The sequence below is a fragment of the Sprattus sprattus genome (genome assembly GCF_963457725.1).
Source record: "Sprattus sprattus genome assembly, chromosome: 16".
NCBI classification, from domain to species: domain Eukaryota; kingdom Metazoa; phylum Chordata; class Actinopteri; order Clupeiformes; family Clupeidae; genus Sprattus; species Sprattus sprattus.
Window position 1 is genome coordinate 22,808,119 of NC_137914.1, and position 19,415 is coordinate 22,827,533.

At 40.4% G+C, this 19,415-nt stretch overlaps 1 protein-coding gene across 1 annotated transcript in view; it reads left to right on the forward strand.

Annotated features, from left to right (window-relative positions):
- The window catches only part of LOC308377510 (metabotropic glutamate receptor 4-like), a gene marked incomplete at both ends in the record, with an annotated part of 143,737 nt that overhangs the window by 104,259 nt on the left and 20,063 nt on the right, over nt 1-19,415 (forward strand). Inside the window, 3 exons of the mRNA XM_080854198.1 lie at nt 955-1,090; nt 5,004-5,158; nt 5,376-5,516. Coding sequence (XP_080710324.1) covers nt 955-1,090; nt 5,004-5,158; nt 5,376-5,516 — 432 coding nt within the window. The remainder of the gene's footprint in view (nt 1-954; nt 1,091-5,003; nt 5,159-5,375; nt 5,517-19,415) is intronic.

The following is a 19,415-nucleotide window of genomic DNA, read 5'->3' on the forward strand; positions in this document are numbered from 1 at the left end:
TCAACTACAGGCATTCTAAATACGGCTCAGAGGACCACAACTCTGGCTTTTTGGTAAATGCTGGGACCTACTCTGAATGCACAGTGAGTGCTGCAAGACTTAATCTGGTGAAGAGGGGCCTCAGGAATGCACAGCGCTTTTCCCTTCTGCTTCACAGGGCAAACAATGGCTATACGAGTGAACTATACCTACCCATCCCAACCACCCCCCCCCCCCCCCACACACACACACACACACACACACACACACACACACACACACACCACACACCACACACCAGACACAGACACAGACACACATAGACACAGACACAGACACACACACACACACATTGGATTTCTTTTAGTAAATGTCATCAACAGTTTCAATTCATCTCAGTTTCACTGGTGGAAGTTGTTGCATGGCTTCTGCTGTCTTATTGGCAGTGCCATAAATTGTCCAGACACTCCATGCATCGAAAATCTGCACTCATGTGCCTTCTCAAAGGATTTTCGTAATACCAGGCATTCCTCATGCTGTGAATTATTACACCTGCACAATTTTTATCTTCGGTCCAGACATCCATAAAATGTAGGGGAAGATATAGTGGTGTGGGATTAGACTGGGTTTAAAGAAAATCACCTTCCGTGCTAAATGGTCAAATTTCGCTGGACCTGACCCTGAGAGAGAGGCTGTTGAGCTGCGGCATCAGGATCGAATATTAGGTCTTAGTGTTGCATTTTTGCCGACGTCAATAAAATGAAAACATCCCATCTACTAACTTTGTTGTTATTTCTCATTCAGCAATGGGGAATTAAAGTCAATGTTTTGCAAAGTTTGACCAAAGCTAAATGAAATAAATGGCTGGATGTAAAGAAAAAAAAAACTGCAATGTATATTCATGCTTGAGTCTAAAATCCAATTTCTGATACCTGCTGGCTTGGTTACTCCATTGCTCTTTCTGGTGTACCGCAGGAGGAGTTTGCATCGCCCAGTCAGTGAAGATTCCTCGAGAGCCCAAACCAGGAGAGTTTGATAAAATCATAACAAGACTCAGGGACAACCCCAATGCTCGTGTGGTCGTTTTATTCGCAAGTGAAGATGATATCAGGTAAGGAAGTCTTTTTTCTTTTGAATTATATTATGATAACAGTGTAAGCTCATTCTTATTGCGTCTAGAGTTTTGTGTGCCATTTTGTTTGTGGAACTTCTTAACTGCACCATAGAGCAGGGGTCTTCAACGTTTTTCAGGCCAGGGACCCCCAAACTGATGGCGAGATGAGCAGGGACCCCCTACTATATAAATTGCATAAAAGTTTGTTTATAATATACTGGGCCTAGTGCCAAATAAACATAGCTACCCTGTTATCGTGTATTCAATGCTAAGCTATTCAAATAATACAAAGGTTAATATATTCATTAACATTTTTAAAGGTACTTTCATGTTGTTAAATGTTAAATTCAATTCAATGTTAAAAAATGTTAAGTTAAATTCGATGTTCAAAAATGTTAGGTTAAATTCAATGTTAAAAAATAAAAATGTTCAGGGTGGCCGTGCCACTGCCATTTATAAACATGAATCTTGCAAACAACTCAATTAATAACAACTTATTAAAATAATTCACAGATATATGTTTTTATTTCATCATACATAAAAAAGGGACAGTGAATCCTCAAGCATCTGTCGATGGCACACATCCTCCCACATTAGTGAGATGTATCTTCTTTTCAATAACTCCTGACTGACACAATCCAACGGATGACGGAGGAGGAGTCTGGCGCATGGAGTTGTGTTGACAACATAGATGTTATAGTGAGATTGACAGGTCAACAAACCAATCACACCGCTAGCAAGTTGTTAAGATTGTAGGTAGTAGCATGCTAACTTTAGATAGGGGGCTCATACACCTCGCAAATCCTCTCAGACTTATTTTTCAGTTACAATTAACGTTTTACAGTGTCTATTTCTCTTTATTTATTTTTTAAAACTAAGCAAAAAAATGTCAAACTAACAATATATAGGTACAAACAAGACCAGCTATGGAGTTTGGTCCGCCATCTTTTATTTTGTATCTTCGCGCTCTTTAGACTTGAGCAGAAACGCGATCTGATTGCTAGTGCCTGTGCTGTCGTATTTGCATGAAAGGTGCTGTGAGTGAACCGGTGCCCAACTTGAGAGAGCTCCTGTGGGTAGCTGAATTTGTCGATTGGACTGAAAGATAACGTCTTCTCGATCAATGTATACGGTCGCGGACCCCCTGTTGAAGACCCCTACCATAGAGGGATACAAGTTTTGTATTTTAAAGAAGAATATCTACAGCATTAAAGCTTAATTTTGTTGTTTTAGCAACTTATATTTACAAAGGTTCAGCTATCTCGGGCATCTCAAAATGAATGGGCATCTCAAAATAATGAAATATTTAACCAGAATTTGCTAAACTATTAAAGGCAGAGTCTGCCATTTCAGTTTGGTTGTTGTGGTTGTTGATATTTAAGCTCAACAGCCAAATAAATTACAACCTTCCCCTCCGAGCCATTATGCTTGTTTTTCAGTGTACAGAGCCAGGATTATGTGTGTTTAATGCAAACACTGAATGGACAGCTAGAGGGCCGTGAGGAGCAATATACTGAATTTTACAAAAAGTATATCGGATTAGAACCATGGACTGTACCTTTAAATCAGCTAATCAGGTCAATCTGAACTTTTGGTCCCACTTTGTTTTGATAGCCCATGTTAGAGTAGGATAAGGTGCCAAATAGGATTAGTGCAGGAGTTGGGGTTTGTGTGAAATGATGGTTATGGTTGCTATGCTTGGACAAATTCTGAAAAAAGTTGCATTTTGGCAACGTTTCTCTTGTTTAACTTTCCTCCTGGCCCAACGTTTACTCAGGCAAGCCTAAAGCATCAGTAGTCTCGAGTGCCAGCTGTTGTTTTCAGTGCCAACAGTATGTGCCAACATTTCATTTTATAACATGCACTAAATCACCATATTGCTCTTATGGCGATGTTGCAATCACATGGAAGGCGTTCTACAAGACGTATGATTTAGGCTGACTCATCTCCCAAGTGTTACAGCACGTTCAGCATCCAAACCAGGCTCACTTGGGCCTTATAATTTGGGGGGGAGGGGGGGGGGGGGGTCAGGCATTGTCAGTGAAGTTGCAACAAGCCTGATGGCACACACGCAAGGAAGTGCAGAAAATATATGCTTTCATCCAGTTCCCTCTGGAGAATGTTGTACCTAGATACAGTCATTCTGGCAGTTAGCCTAATGGGCATTCATCACCATCACAGCAGACCAAAGGGCTTGGCATCGTTAGCTCAGCTAATATTCCCTGTGAACATGTATGACATGTCCACCAGAACACCTTCAACACTGCTTGATCATAGTATAAATATCCCAGTACCCTGTAAACTCAAATGGTAAACATGATTTATGCAGATATGAGTGACAATAAGTGACCTGAGCTGTAGAATATAGTTCAAGCAGGTAAACAGTAACATGGATATACTTGACAACAGAGGACACATTATATTAGGTCCTTCATATAAAGTGAACTTCCTCATAGTGTAACAAGATAGGGATTAAGATTAGTATCAGGATTATAACCAAGGGCCTGTTGCTCACTGATGATAAATTAGTGACATTGTGTTATTTGGTATTGGTACACAGTAACAGGTATGTCTTGTGATAGGGTACCAATATACCTACCTTCTAGCAAAAATGGGCTCTTCAAATGGAAATTGAAAATGAATTTTTGGAATCTACTTTACTTGTGTCATCTTCATTACAGATGTATGAACTGATAATAAAAGGAAACTGTGCAGAGCTCTTTAAAAAATGGAATTAATGCCAACAGATGGCCACAACTTCACCACTTAGAGGGAGCAACAGTTCATGGCGATGTGCGAAACCCTAAATGATAAGAACATATTCAATTATTTTTGCCAAAGCCGTATTGCGTGGCTCAAAAGAAGAGAAAGAATTTACAAGACAATTACCCTCAGAACTAAATAGTTTGTCAGGACAGGGAAAGGATCTGGGCAGCACTGTAAATCAAGAGGCCAGTGTTTACCCCACAACTTATGCCAAAGCAAGCTTGTGATCAGTTAGAAGTGATAGGACTGAGCAGCGCCCTCCATGTGCTTGAGAGGACGGGTAAATAAGAGTTGGTGAGGAAGCAAGGCATCCATCTGGCCAGTGGACCCCGGGGGCAACGGTCCAGTCAGGTCCACTGAATGTGGTGTGTGTGTGTGTGTGTGTGTGTTCTTTTTTTCTGTCTGCTGGTCAGTGTGTGAGGGAGCAGGAGGGGTAATTAGATATGGGAACTCTTGGAACAGCGGGGGACTTTTCTTAGTTATCATCTGTCTCTCTCGCACCGCTGCTGCTGATGCCTCTTCATTAGTACTTCTGTCCTCACACACACACACACACACACAAACACACACACACAAACAAACACACACACACAAACGCACTCTCTCTCACTCTCTCTCGCACACACACACACACACACACACACACACACACATACACACACACACACACACACACACACACACACACACACACACACACAACTCCCCTCACACACACACACACACACACCATCCCTTACTCTCTTCCTCTCTCCCTCACACAGACACACAGACACACACACACACACACACACACACACACACAAAGGCCTTGGGGCAGCCAGCACCTGTTGAAGCCCTAGCAGTGAGGCGTCACAGTCCAGCGCAGATGGCCGGTGTCAAAGCCTGCTTAGAGGAAATCCTGCCGCCCTCGCTGGAATGTCGGCTTCTCAGAAGGGAATCGATTTTGTTGTGATGCCCCAAAAGCTGAGATTTTGCACAATGAAAAATGTCTGACCTTGTGAACTGTGAAATTCACTTCACACAGAAAGGTGTTTGGAGCCTCTCTGTCCTTGAACAAAAAGGTGACAATGGACCACCTGGACAATAGAGGCATTAAATGAGTTTTCCCTTTTCTTTTTTCTCGTTCTCTTTTTCTCCCCAGGCAACTTCTACAGGCCGCTAAGAATGCCAGTGGACCAGGTCACTTCATTTGGATAGGATCTGACAGCTGGGGGGCAAAGATATCCCCAGTGTTGCACCAGGAAGGGATGGCAGAAGGAGCCATCACCATCCTACCCAGGCGTCAGTCCATCAAAGGTAATCATCACGCATCGACCTCCTGCTCTGGAAATATGTGAATATGTGATGGATGATACAAACAGGTATAAGACAGTTTACAAAAAGTTCAAAGAAAGTCTTTAAGAATTGCAACTTCTGTCTCAAGACAATATGTGAGTATTTATCAATCAATAGTGTCATAAAGCAACTGGAAGAAAGTGCAGCGCAGCAACTGTATTGTATTGATTTCTCCTAGGGTTTGATCGCTATTTCATCAGCCGGACCCTGGACAACAACAGGAGAAATATTTGGTTTGCCGAGTTCTGGGAGGATAACTTTCAGTGCAAACTCAGCCGGCATGCCCTGAAGAAAGGATCCGGCATCAAAAAATGCACAAGTAGGTGCCTTTGGACACTCCAAACCCATTGTTGTGTGTCATCACTATCATGGGGTTTTAATGAGGGCAATCAAGGAATTTGTTCATTGCCTGGAGATATTCATTAGAGTATTTAGCAGCTAATTGCAAAGGTTGTAATAAGGTTATAAAACAATTGCCTCGCTGTACATTATGGCTGAAATTTAATTCCACCATACCACTAAATTGCCATTACCTTTTTAAAGGAAAGGATGCTATACAAATCAAATGAGTTCAAAGTTACAAATTACAGCAGGGCTGATTGCTTTGAGCATGGGAAGCACGGCCTTCCCTGCATTTAGTTTGGGTGAAATATCTATTTATATGTCAATTTTACTCATCGCTATTTGTTCCATAGACAAATTCAATATCTGTCAGGACAATATCTGCCGTACTGTTTCTAAGTTTAACTTAGTTTGCTTTCGTGTGAACATCGTTATCTAACTTCGCTTGATCGTGAGCTCAAAGTACACTGCATTTAAGTTTTTGGACGATAGAGTTTGAACTCGTCATTTTTGGACACGCCCGGATACAGAGCCTTCAATCTGATTCTATGAGAGGGCTCTGAATGTGTTTTGTACAGGTGAAAATATCTCAAGATTGATTTGAAAGTAGTTTTTGTCATACCTGGAAACGGGGCATCTCTGAATGCTGATTGGAAGCTTTCACAAAGGGACAGGATCACGGCAGGTTTTAGTTAAAGGGGAACTTCAGGAACTTCAGGAATTTTCAACCTGTGCTTTGGTTTTCAATCTTTTTGGGTCCAAATTTGTATTAGGGGATTGAAATTGGTCCAGTATGGAGTTAAGAACACTAAAACTGGCAACTGCAACAAATCTATACAATGACATTCTATGGAGCAAGCATGCCTGTCAAAGTAAAGCACTTGTTTAAGCCACTGACTCATCAATGTAACTATAAGGGTCTGTCGACATGGAAAGGACCCTGACAGAGATCCACCTCCATCTGTTTAGTTGGTTATCGAAGGGAGGCACTCTCCTTTAAACGCCCTCTCCAGCACCACATGGTAGGCAAAATCGACTACAGGCACTCAATGGGGTGCTACGTCAGAGACTGGAAGAAGAGAGGTAAAACACTGACTGTACAAACAGTCATTTTCTACAGTTTCTTTAAAGTTATTAAGGTCAAAAGACACAGGTGTATTTCTGTAGGGATCCTTACGTTGTTGCCAGACCCTAGGTCTCAATTCTTATCTGGACGCATGATCTGGTGATGATGATAAATACCTCAGATTTAGAACTCAGGGTTATCGAGTTGCCTGTTATTGATGTTCCTCCAATCTCTTCAAAGGAAGTGCGGAGGCTTCAAACTTTGTGCCCAGTGAGGGCTCTGTGTCGTGTCACTAATCTTACTCTCTGTAGTCGCAAGACTGAGCAGCTGTTTGGATGTTTTGGAGCACAGGCCCTGGGCCGCGCTCCTCGCAGCAGATATTAACACACTGGATTGTTGAAGCGATGTCTGACATATGGGCTGCATGCACACTCCACTCGGAGTATGGCAACATCGTGGGCCATATGTAAAGGAGTTTGTGTTCATGACATGTGCCGGGCAGCTAGCTGGGCTTCAGGGAATACCTTTGCCCATTTCTATTATTTTGGACATAATGAGTACACCTGTAGCCCATTCTGTAATGCCGGCCTCTTGGCAGGACAGTCCTTTAATTGATAATGCTGAGCACAGTCTGAGCACAGTCTAATTACAAACCCGGGTTGCCACTTACGGTAGTGTCAACTGAGGCGCGGTGGTATACATATCCCATAAGGTATGGTGACCAGATGTCCTCTTTTACCCGGACATGTCCTCTTTTCGACACCTAAAAAATGCGCCCGCCAGGGATTCCAGAATCGTCTGGGATTTTGCTTTGTTGGATATTTGTGTTTCTCTGGGTCTTTCACAAACTAGTTATTATGACCTTACAAGTTTTGGAAAGGGTATCTCCCATCCACCTTGTTGCGCGAGCACTGGTCACCTTGCCGCCTCCACTAGTTGCATTGTTTACAACAGCACATGATGTGCATGTGAAAAAGATGTAAAAACTTCTTTGCGGGGGAGGGGGCGGGGTCATCTGCTTGTGAAAATGATGCTACACACGACCCGCCCCCGCGACGAAGTGTCCTCTTTTTCACAAACTCAAATCTGGTCACCCTACATAAGGTGACATTGAAGTGCTTTAACTAAAAAAGAACGTTGGGTTACATCTGTAACCTCGGTTCTCTAAAGGAGAACACGAGACATCACCTTCCTTTCCCTCGCCGTCCATCTGGTTCAGCTTCAGGTCGGTGAGAGGAAGATTGTGCGCTGCATATGGCATTATGTATGACAGACAGCGCACTCAGCCATTCAGGCGTTGTTTTTCTCATCATTTACTGTGCAGCCATAAAAACTCAATATTTTATGCAGACTTCTGAATTTGGTAAGCTACGCTTGTTTTGCAAGTTAACTGTTAGGTGTGGTAGCGTATACTGGCTAGCTGGCTACCTAGTTACATGAAGAGAATGCAATGCTAAGCTAGCTAATGCAATCTAGGTACAGGGGCGGCGCGGACGAACGGGCAACCCGGGCAGTTGCCCAGGGCCTCGGCCACCAGGGGGGCCACGTCGTATTTCCGATTTTTTCCAATATTTTTTATTTTTTTGCTAATTAAAATAAATCACTTGTCATTGCAAAATAATGACATTTCATAATAAGCATGAAAAACTATTATTTTATTTTCAGTATCAGCCTAAAATGTATCTTAATTCCACCATCGAACAAATTATTCCAGGTCACGTGACGTTTCTGTCACGGACAATTTTTCGTGTGGTGATGTGTGTGGTTGCAAAGTTAAGCGTGAAGCGATTTTAAGTGGCAGTGAGAAAAGAAAGAGGAAAGGGCAGGATGAGAAGTTCAGGGAGAAATGATCTAAGGTAACACACAATTTCCATCATGTACCACAGCTGCCCATATCCGAGACACTGACACACCCGCACTGATGACGCTTATGATACTGCCATAGTCATGAACACAGCTCAAGCACAGCTGGCTGATAACGACAGCAGTGATGTCAACAATGTGAGTAACATGGTGGTGATACAGTGATTAGTGAAGACACATTATTATGGCGTGACAAATTAACAGATAGAGAGAATTGAAATGGTTAAAACAGGACCTGTACAAATTTGGAAGTTTCAGTTGAAAACATTCAGAAACAGAACTATAAAGCATTAGCCTAATCAAATGTAACAAGTAACATTGTTTTGATAAAGTAATAAAGTTACGCTCCTAAAACACTTCACTCCAAACCTCATAATTCAAATAATTTACAACTGTTTAATTGTTAGTCATATCCTCACAATAAATGTCAGTTCCACATAACATTAAAGGTAGGCTTCACTTTAGAGCATAATGCTAATTTTGTTGAGTTGGCTGCTAGCACAGACACAATCAGTTTTATACCTTTTTGTTGTTAGAAAATCATCGTATGCACCAGCTGCCACTGGATAGGAGGATATACAGTACTGTATGCATGATCTTATAAGTATGATATGATCTTTCTTAATGTTCCTTCCAGTGGCACATAGACATTACAATATAAAACTGATGGTCTTGAACACATCAATGGTTTTGCGCACTGTCCTGTGTTTGTATTTTTCATGAGTGTGTGTGTGTGTGTGTGTGTGCGCGCGCACAGGCCCTCACTGTTGTGAGCAAAGAAACCCACATGCAGGCTTTGTACTCTTTGTGCTCATTCTGGTTCAATCTACAGCAGCACAATTGCAATCAAACGCTGCAAACCATTACAGCCCTTGAGAACTTAATCAACGGTGAATCTAATCAGCACACCCAAGCCCAGAGACCCCTCAATCAATGGGCCCTCGCATGCGGGTTGTCTTGCTCTAATCGCAAGGAGTTCTGGACAACCTGATTGATCACATCTACTTAATTCTAGGGGATCTAGTTGTGACCATTCAGTATTTGTCATTTTATTTGAATGAAGCATATTCAAGTTTTAAGGAAGAACTAGGGAGATTTTGTGTGAATAAGGAGGTTCACACCTCGCTTTTCTGACCAAGGACCTTGGCCATGAGAGATGTGTGTGCTGCAGTAGACCTGTGACCAGCAGCTTTACACAGCACAGCGATGTCCCATCTCATTCACATCGCACCCACTTGTAAATTCTTTAGACTTGGTTGATAACCTACAACGTGACATGGTTTGCTGTTCCTTAATGAGTAGATGTATTTATTTACACAAACTGCTTAATTATGAATCTGCACAAATCAGCCAAGACAGGAAATACATAAACACACACACACACACATACACTCACATACACATACTGTATGTATTTCAGATCTATCATAGTCCCAATGGATCACATCAATGCATAGATGAGAGATGTTATGTTTGAATTAAATCAAGATATCCTTAAGCTCCAAGACAAGATGTCCTTTATTGTTTGCACGCAGGGAAATTAAATACTCCAGTCTTCTCCAGTCTTTTGCATTGATAACTCCAATTTGATTGATATTCCAGCCTCAATGTTTCCTAGAGTGGTTTATAAATAAATAAAGCAGTCTTCAATTATATGTGTTGGAACTTATTAGTTAATAACTTAAAGAGGACCTATTATGCTTTTCCGTTATTTCCCTTCTTTAAAATGTTCTAGTGCTTGTAGATGATCTGCAGTTACAAAGCCCAAAATACAAACCAGAGAGAGTAACTCTCTCCTATAGAAACCACTTTTTTCAACTGCCTGAAAGGTCTGAAATTCCAGCCCTTTTCTCTTGTTTGAAGATGACGCAGTCTTGTGACACAATCCTTATTGCCCTCCTAGCTGACCAATCAGATCACATTGGACTCATCGGGCAAGGGGGGTTTAGAGAGGAGCTCTAAGAGAGTGTTTCAGACGGAGGGTATATGGAGATGTGTAGTAAAAGCAAAACAATGTGTGCAAACCTATTCTAGGAGACCCCAAAAAATATAATTATGGACACTGAAAATGAGCATAATAGGTCGTCTTTAAGACATTTGCACAAATAATAACACTAATGGGTGTACTTTTTTTTTGCTGAAAATACAATTTTTTTATGTTCATTGTTAAACATCGTAACAAAAAGCAAGACAATCAACCATCACCGAGTAAATCCAACGTACTGTTTGTCTGAGTAAAGAGCAAAAAAATAAGTTTACTTAAGAAATAGTTTTTTTTCAAGGGAAGTGCTGTCTTAAGAGCAAGGGAGGGATTAAATCCGATTCTCATGACAGAAATGACACTGTCACAAAACTTCCTAAAAGGAGACTTTAGCTTGTGTATGCGACTACACTAAATGCAATAGCATACCAGAGATGCCTGACTCTTGCCATTGTGTTTATGCTGCCAACTAGTGAGCCAAACTCAGTCTTAATCCTCTGGTCACCGCTCAGTTATTTATCCCTGTCTTTGCTAAAACTTTAAAGGATCCAGTCAATGTTTCGGTAGACAAGTCCAAAACCCACTAAGCTCATTTAAAGCCTAGAAATCTTGGAGACAAGAGCTGAATTATTCAACCCATCCCCTTGGGACTGTGAAACATACACACTGGACTCATTACAATAGGTTTTCAAACTGCTGTTTGATCAGTAATTTGATTAAAACTTCATAGACAACAGAATTTCAGAACTCCTTCAGAATGGAAGCAGTCATAGGAATTCATGGTGTCTAATAATCACTCTGTCATATTATTTGGTTAACTGAATAAATAAAGCAATAAGCAAGCTGCTTACTGGCAATTTATGATAGTCATGGTGCCTAATATTATTTCCCCCTTGGTGCGTTAATATTATTATTATTTATTTTCTTTTATTCTGACATCGAAGAGTATAGTAGCATAAGCAAGAAAGGGTGGAAACAGTCACGACTAGGGTCAACAGACACAACTTCATCAACAAAAAATAATGTTTAGCTGGATGTAAGGCAGAATAACCCTGCTGCTTGTTTTGTTCACCCGTTCCTGTTAGGAGCACTGAACAAAGGACATAATCATGGCCTAATCAACGTGGATGGATAAACAAGCTTGTATATTGTGTGCTGTCAATGCACATCTACATGACCCGATCAACAAATTGGACCACAAATGTAACTGTATCTGTTCTCCGTGCACGTTTGCATCCTGCTGTGCGATTTGAGTTTCTGATTACCACCATTATGGTGTGTCAGTGGTCCAAGGGCTTTGGATTATACACGCTCCAGCAGTAGTAAGCCAAGCATTCACAGCACAAACAGAGCAACTCAGGGAAGACTTGATGCATGTTATGTGATTCTCCAATGCTGTTGATCACAGTGCACATAGCCATAACTGTCACCATATCCGGAAGAAATATGACAATTCTGAAGCCTTCTGGATTTACTGGATGTGCTTATTTGTCCATTTTAAATTTGACATGGTTTTAGCTGATGCACATGGATTCATAAGGGCTAAAGTGTAAAGCTTTGCATTTGAGTCAGAACTACAGGACAATGGTTCAAGGATGAACACATCCTCCCCACAGCTGCTCTTAAGCCTAAAATTGACTGGATTGAGTTGAATTGAAAAAGACTTTTATGTTGAGGGCAGTGTACGGGGGATGAGGCAACAGAGGGGGTGGGAGGCTGGCGAGGCTGATAATGCAGCTCTGATGTCAGTTCATGAGGTGTTTCAATGAGGCTTGAAGGAAATCTGACTGACTCACAAACACAGGGCCTTTTGGAGTGTGAGTCATCAGGAAAGACAATGTGCGGAGAGGTGGGTGGTAGCAGCACACTGGCTGTGGCGAGGCATTGACGACATCTTCACAGATCTATAGAACAACAACAACAACAAAAAATATTGGCAGTATGTGGATATGCAATGGGTGTAGGTGTCTGTAAGTATTTAAAGAGATAACTGTTGGTATTGACACACCTAAAGGTTCAGGCGGTATTGGGATTATAAAAACTGAGATTTGTTTGTTCTTGCTCTTTTTTTCAGTCAAATAAGGCCATATCTTAATTTGCCATGGAGACAGGAAGCAATCTTAGAGATCAAAGCCAATTCGGACAGGCTGTGTTACCTCTCCAATATACTTCACTGTGATGCCCTTTCATGTTAGATTGGGACTTTTATACTAAGCCCACTTGAGGGAATGGATAAAGCTAGGATGCCTTTCATGCAATGTGAACACCACCACAAATGTCAATCTACTAACTACTACTATTTCATTCTACAAATTGAAGCTCAATAATGTATGGCTATTCATTTACATATTTCTCTCACTTGCACTCCAGTTAAACCATGGGATGGCATTTTGCTTAGAAATTCTTCAAGTAATTCCAAAAGGAATTCAAAAAGCACAGGTTCAGTGTAAGTACAGATGTAATCTAACACTGTAAAACAATAATATAGAGACATGTGACCTATTTACAGTGGGGAAAATAAGTATTTGAGCCCCTACCGATTGCGCATGTTTAGCCACTTGCAAAGAAATGTGTGATCTAGAATTGTATTGGTAGGTGTATTTTAACAGTGAGAAACAGAATATAAACAAAAAAAATCAGAAAACTGCATTTTATAACATTTATGACTTTATTTGCATTTGATGCAAAAAATAAGTATTTGAACCCCCAAGCAAACAGCAAGAATTCTGGCTCACAGTGACCAGTTATGTGCCCAAGAAGCACACAGATTAGTCCTCATTAGGTCTAACAAGGTACACCTGATCTCAACTGGTGACGTTTATAAAAGAAACCTGTCCAAAGAATCATGCTTCACACCTTCAACCTCACCACCATGGGCAAGACCAAAGAGTTGTCCAAGGACGTCAGAGATAAGATTGTAGACCTGCAAAAGGCTGGAATGGGCTACAAAACCATTGGCAAGCAGCTTGGTGAGAAGCAGACAACTATTGGTGCGATTATTCGTAAATGGAAGCAACACCAAACAAATGTTATTTGCTCTAGGTCTGGGGCTCCATGCAAGATATCCCCTCGTGCGTTATCAGTGATCATTCGAAAGGTGCAGAATAACCCCAGAACTACACAAGGGGAGCTTGTGAATAATCTCAATGCAGCTGGGACCACAGTCACTAAGAAAACCATTGGCAGCACACCACGCCGTAATTTTTTTGAAGTACTGCAGCACTCGCAAGGTCCCCCTGCTCAAGGAAGCGCATGTACAGGGCCATCTGAAGTTTGCCATTGCAATTGCCATTGCAAGGGTACAGGACGGCTCCACAGCATCAAGGGGACTATGGATGGGGCTATGTAACGTGGAATATTGGGCTTGAACCTCATTCCCTCATTCCCTCCCATTGAAAACGCAACCTTAAAGATTTGGAGAGGATCTGCAAAGAGGAGTGGACCAAAATCCCTCCTGAGATGTGTGTAAACCTGGTGACCAACTACAAGAAACGTCTGACATCTGTGCCAACAAGGGTTATTCCACCAAGTACTAAGTCATTTTTGGCAGTCAGTTTTGCTAGGGGTTGAAATACTTATTTTTTTGCATCAAATGCAAACAAAGTCATAAATGTTATAAAATGCATTTTTCTGCATTTTTTTTTTGTTGATATTCTGTTTCTCACTGTTAATATACACCTACCATTACAATTATAGATCACACATTTCTTTGCAAGTGGCCAAACTTGTGAAATCGCCAGGGGAATCGCCATAGAGACATAGACATTATAGAGTTTAAATGATGAAAACACCCAGTAAACGACTTCCAAAGGCAGACCTGGATGATTTATGATGGCACAGTTACTGATGTGCAAATGTGACAAGGTAGTTCCTGTTATGCTTACATCTACTTTCATCATCGAAGCCCCTTCCTCAGGATGCCCGTAGGTAGGAATCTCTCTAAACATGGAAATTAGCTGATTGCACTGAACCACATTGTATATTTAAGTCCAAGCCTGTAAGGTAATTCCATGAATGATGTTGTAAGAAGACAGCTGTATAGATATCTATAAGTGCATATTTAGAATTATACTGTATACACACAGGAGCATTGAAAGATTTGAAATGGCATGTTATTAAATTAGAGTTACCTTGCCATAAAGTGTTTGGGTACAGTAAACTGTACCAATGCTAATTTTCTTTGAATGTATTCAATACATGATGTTTTACTAATTGTAGCTTTTAAAATAGTAAGAATCTCTGGCTGTTGTTGTAATGCCTTATATAGTCTTTTGTGAGCTGTGACATGCTAGCTGAGACAATTCTGGAAGGAACCCTTTTCTAAGGTAGTTTCTGTGAATATATGTGTGTATTTTATGTGTGTGTGTATGTGTATCTATGAGTGTGTATGTTGGTCTATGTGTGTGTATACATGGTGTTATTAACTGTTTACGTATAGTATTATGGATGATTTTAGTGTGTTTGTCAGTGTTATAATTATGTTTTCCTGTTTTCCTTCCTTTAGTAATTCAAAAGCTATGTCTGGCATTTCCAACAATCAAATAATAGCATGTTCAAAATGAATCACCATTCAGGTTGCACTGCAGGGGACTAGTTTTTCTAAAAGCCAAAAATGAGTAGGTCTATTTACCCTTGGAAACCACCAGATTAAATACCACACTGGTTCTGAGTCATCTTTTCAACTGCAACTTTCCCTAGCTTGCTTGCACCTCTTTGAATCAATGAGGGTTTTTGCCATCATCTATATCTGCTTCTCCACAGCACAACAGGATGCACATAATTGCTTTCTTCTCTATCTTTATTACTCTAATCTTTCTTTTCTATCTTCATTTCTCTCCGCAAAAGCTGTAATTGTATTTATATTTAACAACATCCCATAATTTAGTCTCTCTGTGGCCAGACTTTTGCCATCTTTTACATGACAAAGTGAACAGGAAACAGGCTTTCACTTACCATTTAAATCTGCCACACCTGAACAGAATTAGAAAGGAAAGATATTCAATTAAATTCAATTTAATTTAAATAGCGCCACAACAACAACATTGTCTCAAGGTGATTTGATACAAATGTTTCAGAGTGGTCATGATAGACTGATGGTGATCCAGTTGAGGATGCACCAGTGTTTTGGTTATGTTAGTTATGTAAACATGCTACGCTGCAGTTCCAGTGAAAGATGCAATAATGTGTTGATTACGTTAGTATTGCAAAATGAAGACACCGTTTGAGTCTTGATACTGGCCATCTTGTCAAAACTGATGTATGCTGCTCAACGCAAACATGGATTCACAACATGTGTATGTGTCGTAAAACTGGTTATATTGGATGAAGTCCTGTCATCAGCCAGTCTATGCGCCATAAACATCTATCACAAACAACAGGTACTAATGGTAGTTCCTCTAGCAATAGCTTCTTAGGCTGCAACAGAAATTGGCCTATAGCTTGGCTGTGTGCTAACTTATCTGTTAACTGGAACAAAGGCTAATATCACACAGTCCAGTTCTCGTTGTTGATGTGACAGAAAATCGCCTAGCCACATGGAGCACATCTAGCATAGAATGGTCTCCCAACATGTGTTATTGGGTTTCTTTTTTATAAAGGTGTTTGCATCAATGCGATTTGATAGGCTAACTTTCGGCACAAGCAGCACACCGCAGCAGAACGCAACAAACCACAATTCAGGGCAGCAACGGATGACATCACCCCATTAGTGTGAATTGGGATCCGTCAACGTTGGCGGAACCAACGCCCCGTCTGAGCCAGGCAATACAGCTGATATATCGATCATGGGCAAATGTAATGTAGATAGAGATGTAAAGATGAATCAATGTTATAGATATTGTTATACTATACCCACAAAAATAGTTACAGTGATATATGTTGAGCTAAATGGCTGTCCTGTCACTATACAGGATGATTGTGATAATATTATTTTAAATTTATGTCACTGTGTTTACACACAACACAATTTATTCGAAACTTTGACCAACCAAACATTGCTGTAATAGGCTGTTCTGCCCCTGAATTTCATGGTGATGCAGGAAAACTGGCAGCGGTGTCAAAGTTGGAGCATTTTGGCAATAGTCCAGTGCTTTTGTAAGCAAAAAGCTTCTTAATCATTACTGTCACACGTAGGATTGTTGTAATTACATGGGCCTATAAGGTTGTTTGTTGGACAGCCCGGAAAATCCAGAGGCTTGTGTTCACCTATTTGCCTTCTAATCCGGCAATACAAGAAAGCTGTCTTTCACAGAATTGCACTGCAGAGTCCTCTCTCTCTCTCTCTCTCTCTCTCTTGCTTTTTCTTTCTCTCTTTCTCTCTCTGTGTGAGTGTGTGTGTTTGTATGGGTGAGTGAGTGAGTGAGTGTGTTCCAAATACATAACTGTAATGTCTGTGTGTCCAGAATGACGCGGTAATTGGATTGCCTATGGCACAAAATTATAGTCACAATACATTTCATATTCAGGGCTCAATCTATCACTGCTTTCTCTGTGAAGTGAAATGCACAGTTTTAACATATCCTAATTTGATAGAAACTCTAATAACCACCAACAAAAACATACACTATTATTTCACATTTAGCTGTGCTGATGAGACAAGAAAATGCTTCATTAGCTTTACATAAAGGCAAAGAGTATTTATTCAGCTTTCTGTTCACCTACAACTATCCACCTCAAGTGCCACCTTCAGCATTACTGACTAATAATGCTGTACTATATGATGGTAACAGTGTATAGTAATATTTATTCTGACTAATATTGCACACATACAATATCCTTAGAGTAGGGCTGGTATACAGGATGCAGTGGTCAGCAGACAGCTTTGCTCAACTTCTGTTGTTCTTGTACCACTGTTACCTGTGGGGTCTATCAAGGGTCTGTCTTGGGGCGCATCATTTCTATGCATACACTGATCATATGGTGGAAGAAAATCTCTTTTTTGTTTAAGTTATTATACACAACTCTACCTCCTTTTGTGCTTCCTTACCAGTCTCAAAAGCTGAATGCCAATTACATTTCTCCAACTAAATCAAAAAGCAAAACTGCTGTCATTTTATTCAGTGGACCCGAGTTCCTGACAGGAACACCATTTTTTTTAAAGGTTTTACCATTTACTTTTAATGCACTCTGACATCTCCGTCGGCTAGGTCCATTTCAGCTCACTTCACTGTTCTAATCTGATCTCACTTCATCACCAGGTCATAGAAGTCTTCCAGTCCCGGAGTTGTAGTTAAAGTTCAAAATGGATTAAAAACTGCCATAATGTTTGAACAACTTAAATGTATTGAATGTCTATGTGTGTAATGCTATTTGCATTTCCCATTTATACATTTACTTATGTAAGCTTACTAATGCTTATTTGTATTCATTCGGTAGAGACCTTCATCTAAAGCAAATGATTACGAACGTAATTAGTATTATCTGATAACTGTCTGTCTCTCTGTGTGCGTGTATGATGATGAGATAACAAGATATTGACATACTCATTTCTGTGCAATAAGCAGGATACTTTTCAATATTTGTTTGTGTGGCAACTCTAATTACTTATGAAACCAAATACAGACTATTATGTAGATATATCAGGGAGTATTTTTGTCAAAATATGTGTTCACTTTGCTTCATTTTGCCATCAATTTATTCAGCACATTTTAAAAATCCACCTGCTGCAATATGAAGTAACTCCTGAGTATGATACAAAGACACTGGACTGTTTGTTTCACAGTCTTCCAACACAGCAGCGTTAAAAGCCATTCATATTCAATGTGTAAATCAGCTTTAATCTTTGTTGCTTTCCCATCAGTCTGTTGCCAGTGGCCATTGCCACCTACTTAGAATTCTAAACGTTGTATTCACCACAGAATATCAAGGGTCTTTGCCTCTGAGAAGAAGATTCCTGCTTTTGTGATTGCTCAAATTAAGTCACAAATAAGCTATTCTCATGTGGTTTGAGTTCACGTTGGTCAGTTTATAGTGAAGGTACACATTTGTGGATGAAATTAACCTCTCCACATGGAAATGTCTATGTCTCCAGTCTAGCCAAATGTATGATAAACACTACTTCGCAACAGCAATGCAAGTCTGTTTAATGGTATTTCTAAATTACATTTTTGATTCACCTTGTCGTCAACACTGTGTGCCATTATGCAACAAAGGGGATTTGCAGCAAATGTATTATTCACAATGTTCTTTGGAAATGTGTCAAATTTCAGTCCAATGTTACGTTTTGAACAATTAAAGCCCGCTTTTCACAAACTGTCATCTGTACTCATTAACATTAACAGCTTGTCCGTTCTGCTGGTCAGTTGATGTGTTTACTGCTGACTGTCACACCATCACACTGCCTCAAATAATGAAGGCTACTGCCATGCTCTGAAACTCTGAACAAGGACCTACTTTGATTTGTATGTGCCTGCTATGACACCACAGAACAAGCAGTACTGTCTCTTTTCATTTCCCTCTCCTTCAAAGATCACTTTAACGTGTCAGCTGTCCTTGATTAACACAAATCATTTTATGTGGTCAAGGTCTCAGAACTGAAGGTTGTATCCTTTGATTCATTTTTCCCCATCAGTCTATCCCTAGCGCCAGTGTAATTGCTGTATTTATGCATGCACTGATATGCTCCATCAAGGCACGGTGACAGACAATATAAAGTCCTGCTGAATTACACTCCACAGCTACCAATCATGGATTGAGCAGCACAGCCGTGAAAGCCACAAAGAGCCAGGTTATGAATTCCAATAATAATCTCTATCATGTCTGAAGAGGACTAATTAGCAATGACCAATAATTGGCACTAGACAGAGTTTTGAAAACTTTCAAATGAATTAAGTTCGTATGGAGGAGAGGATGTATTGGATGAAAATGGAGTAATCACTGCCATGCCAAATGCTATTTTGCTTTATTTTCATCATTTTCCAATGTGCTCATCCATATGCATATGTTTAGATTGATATGTGAGAATTAAT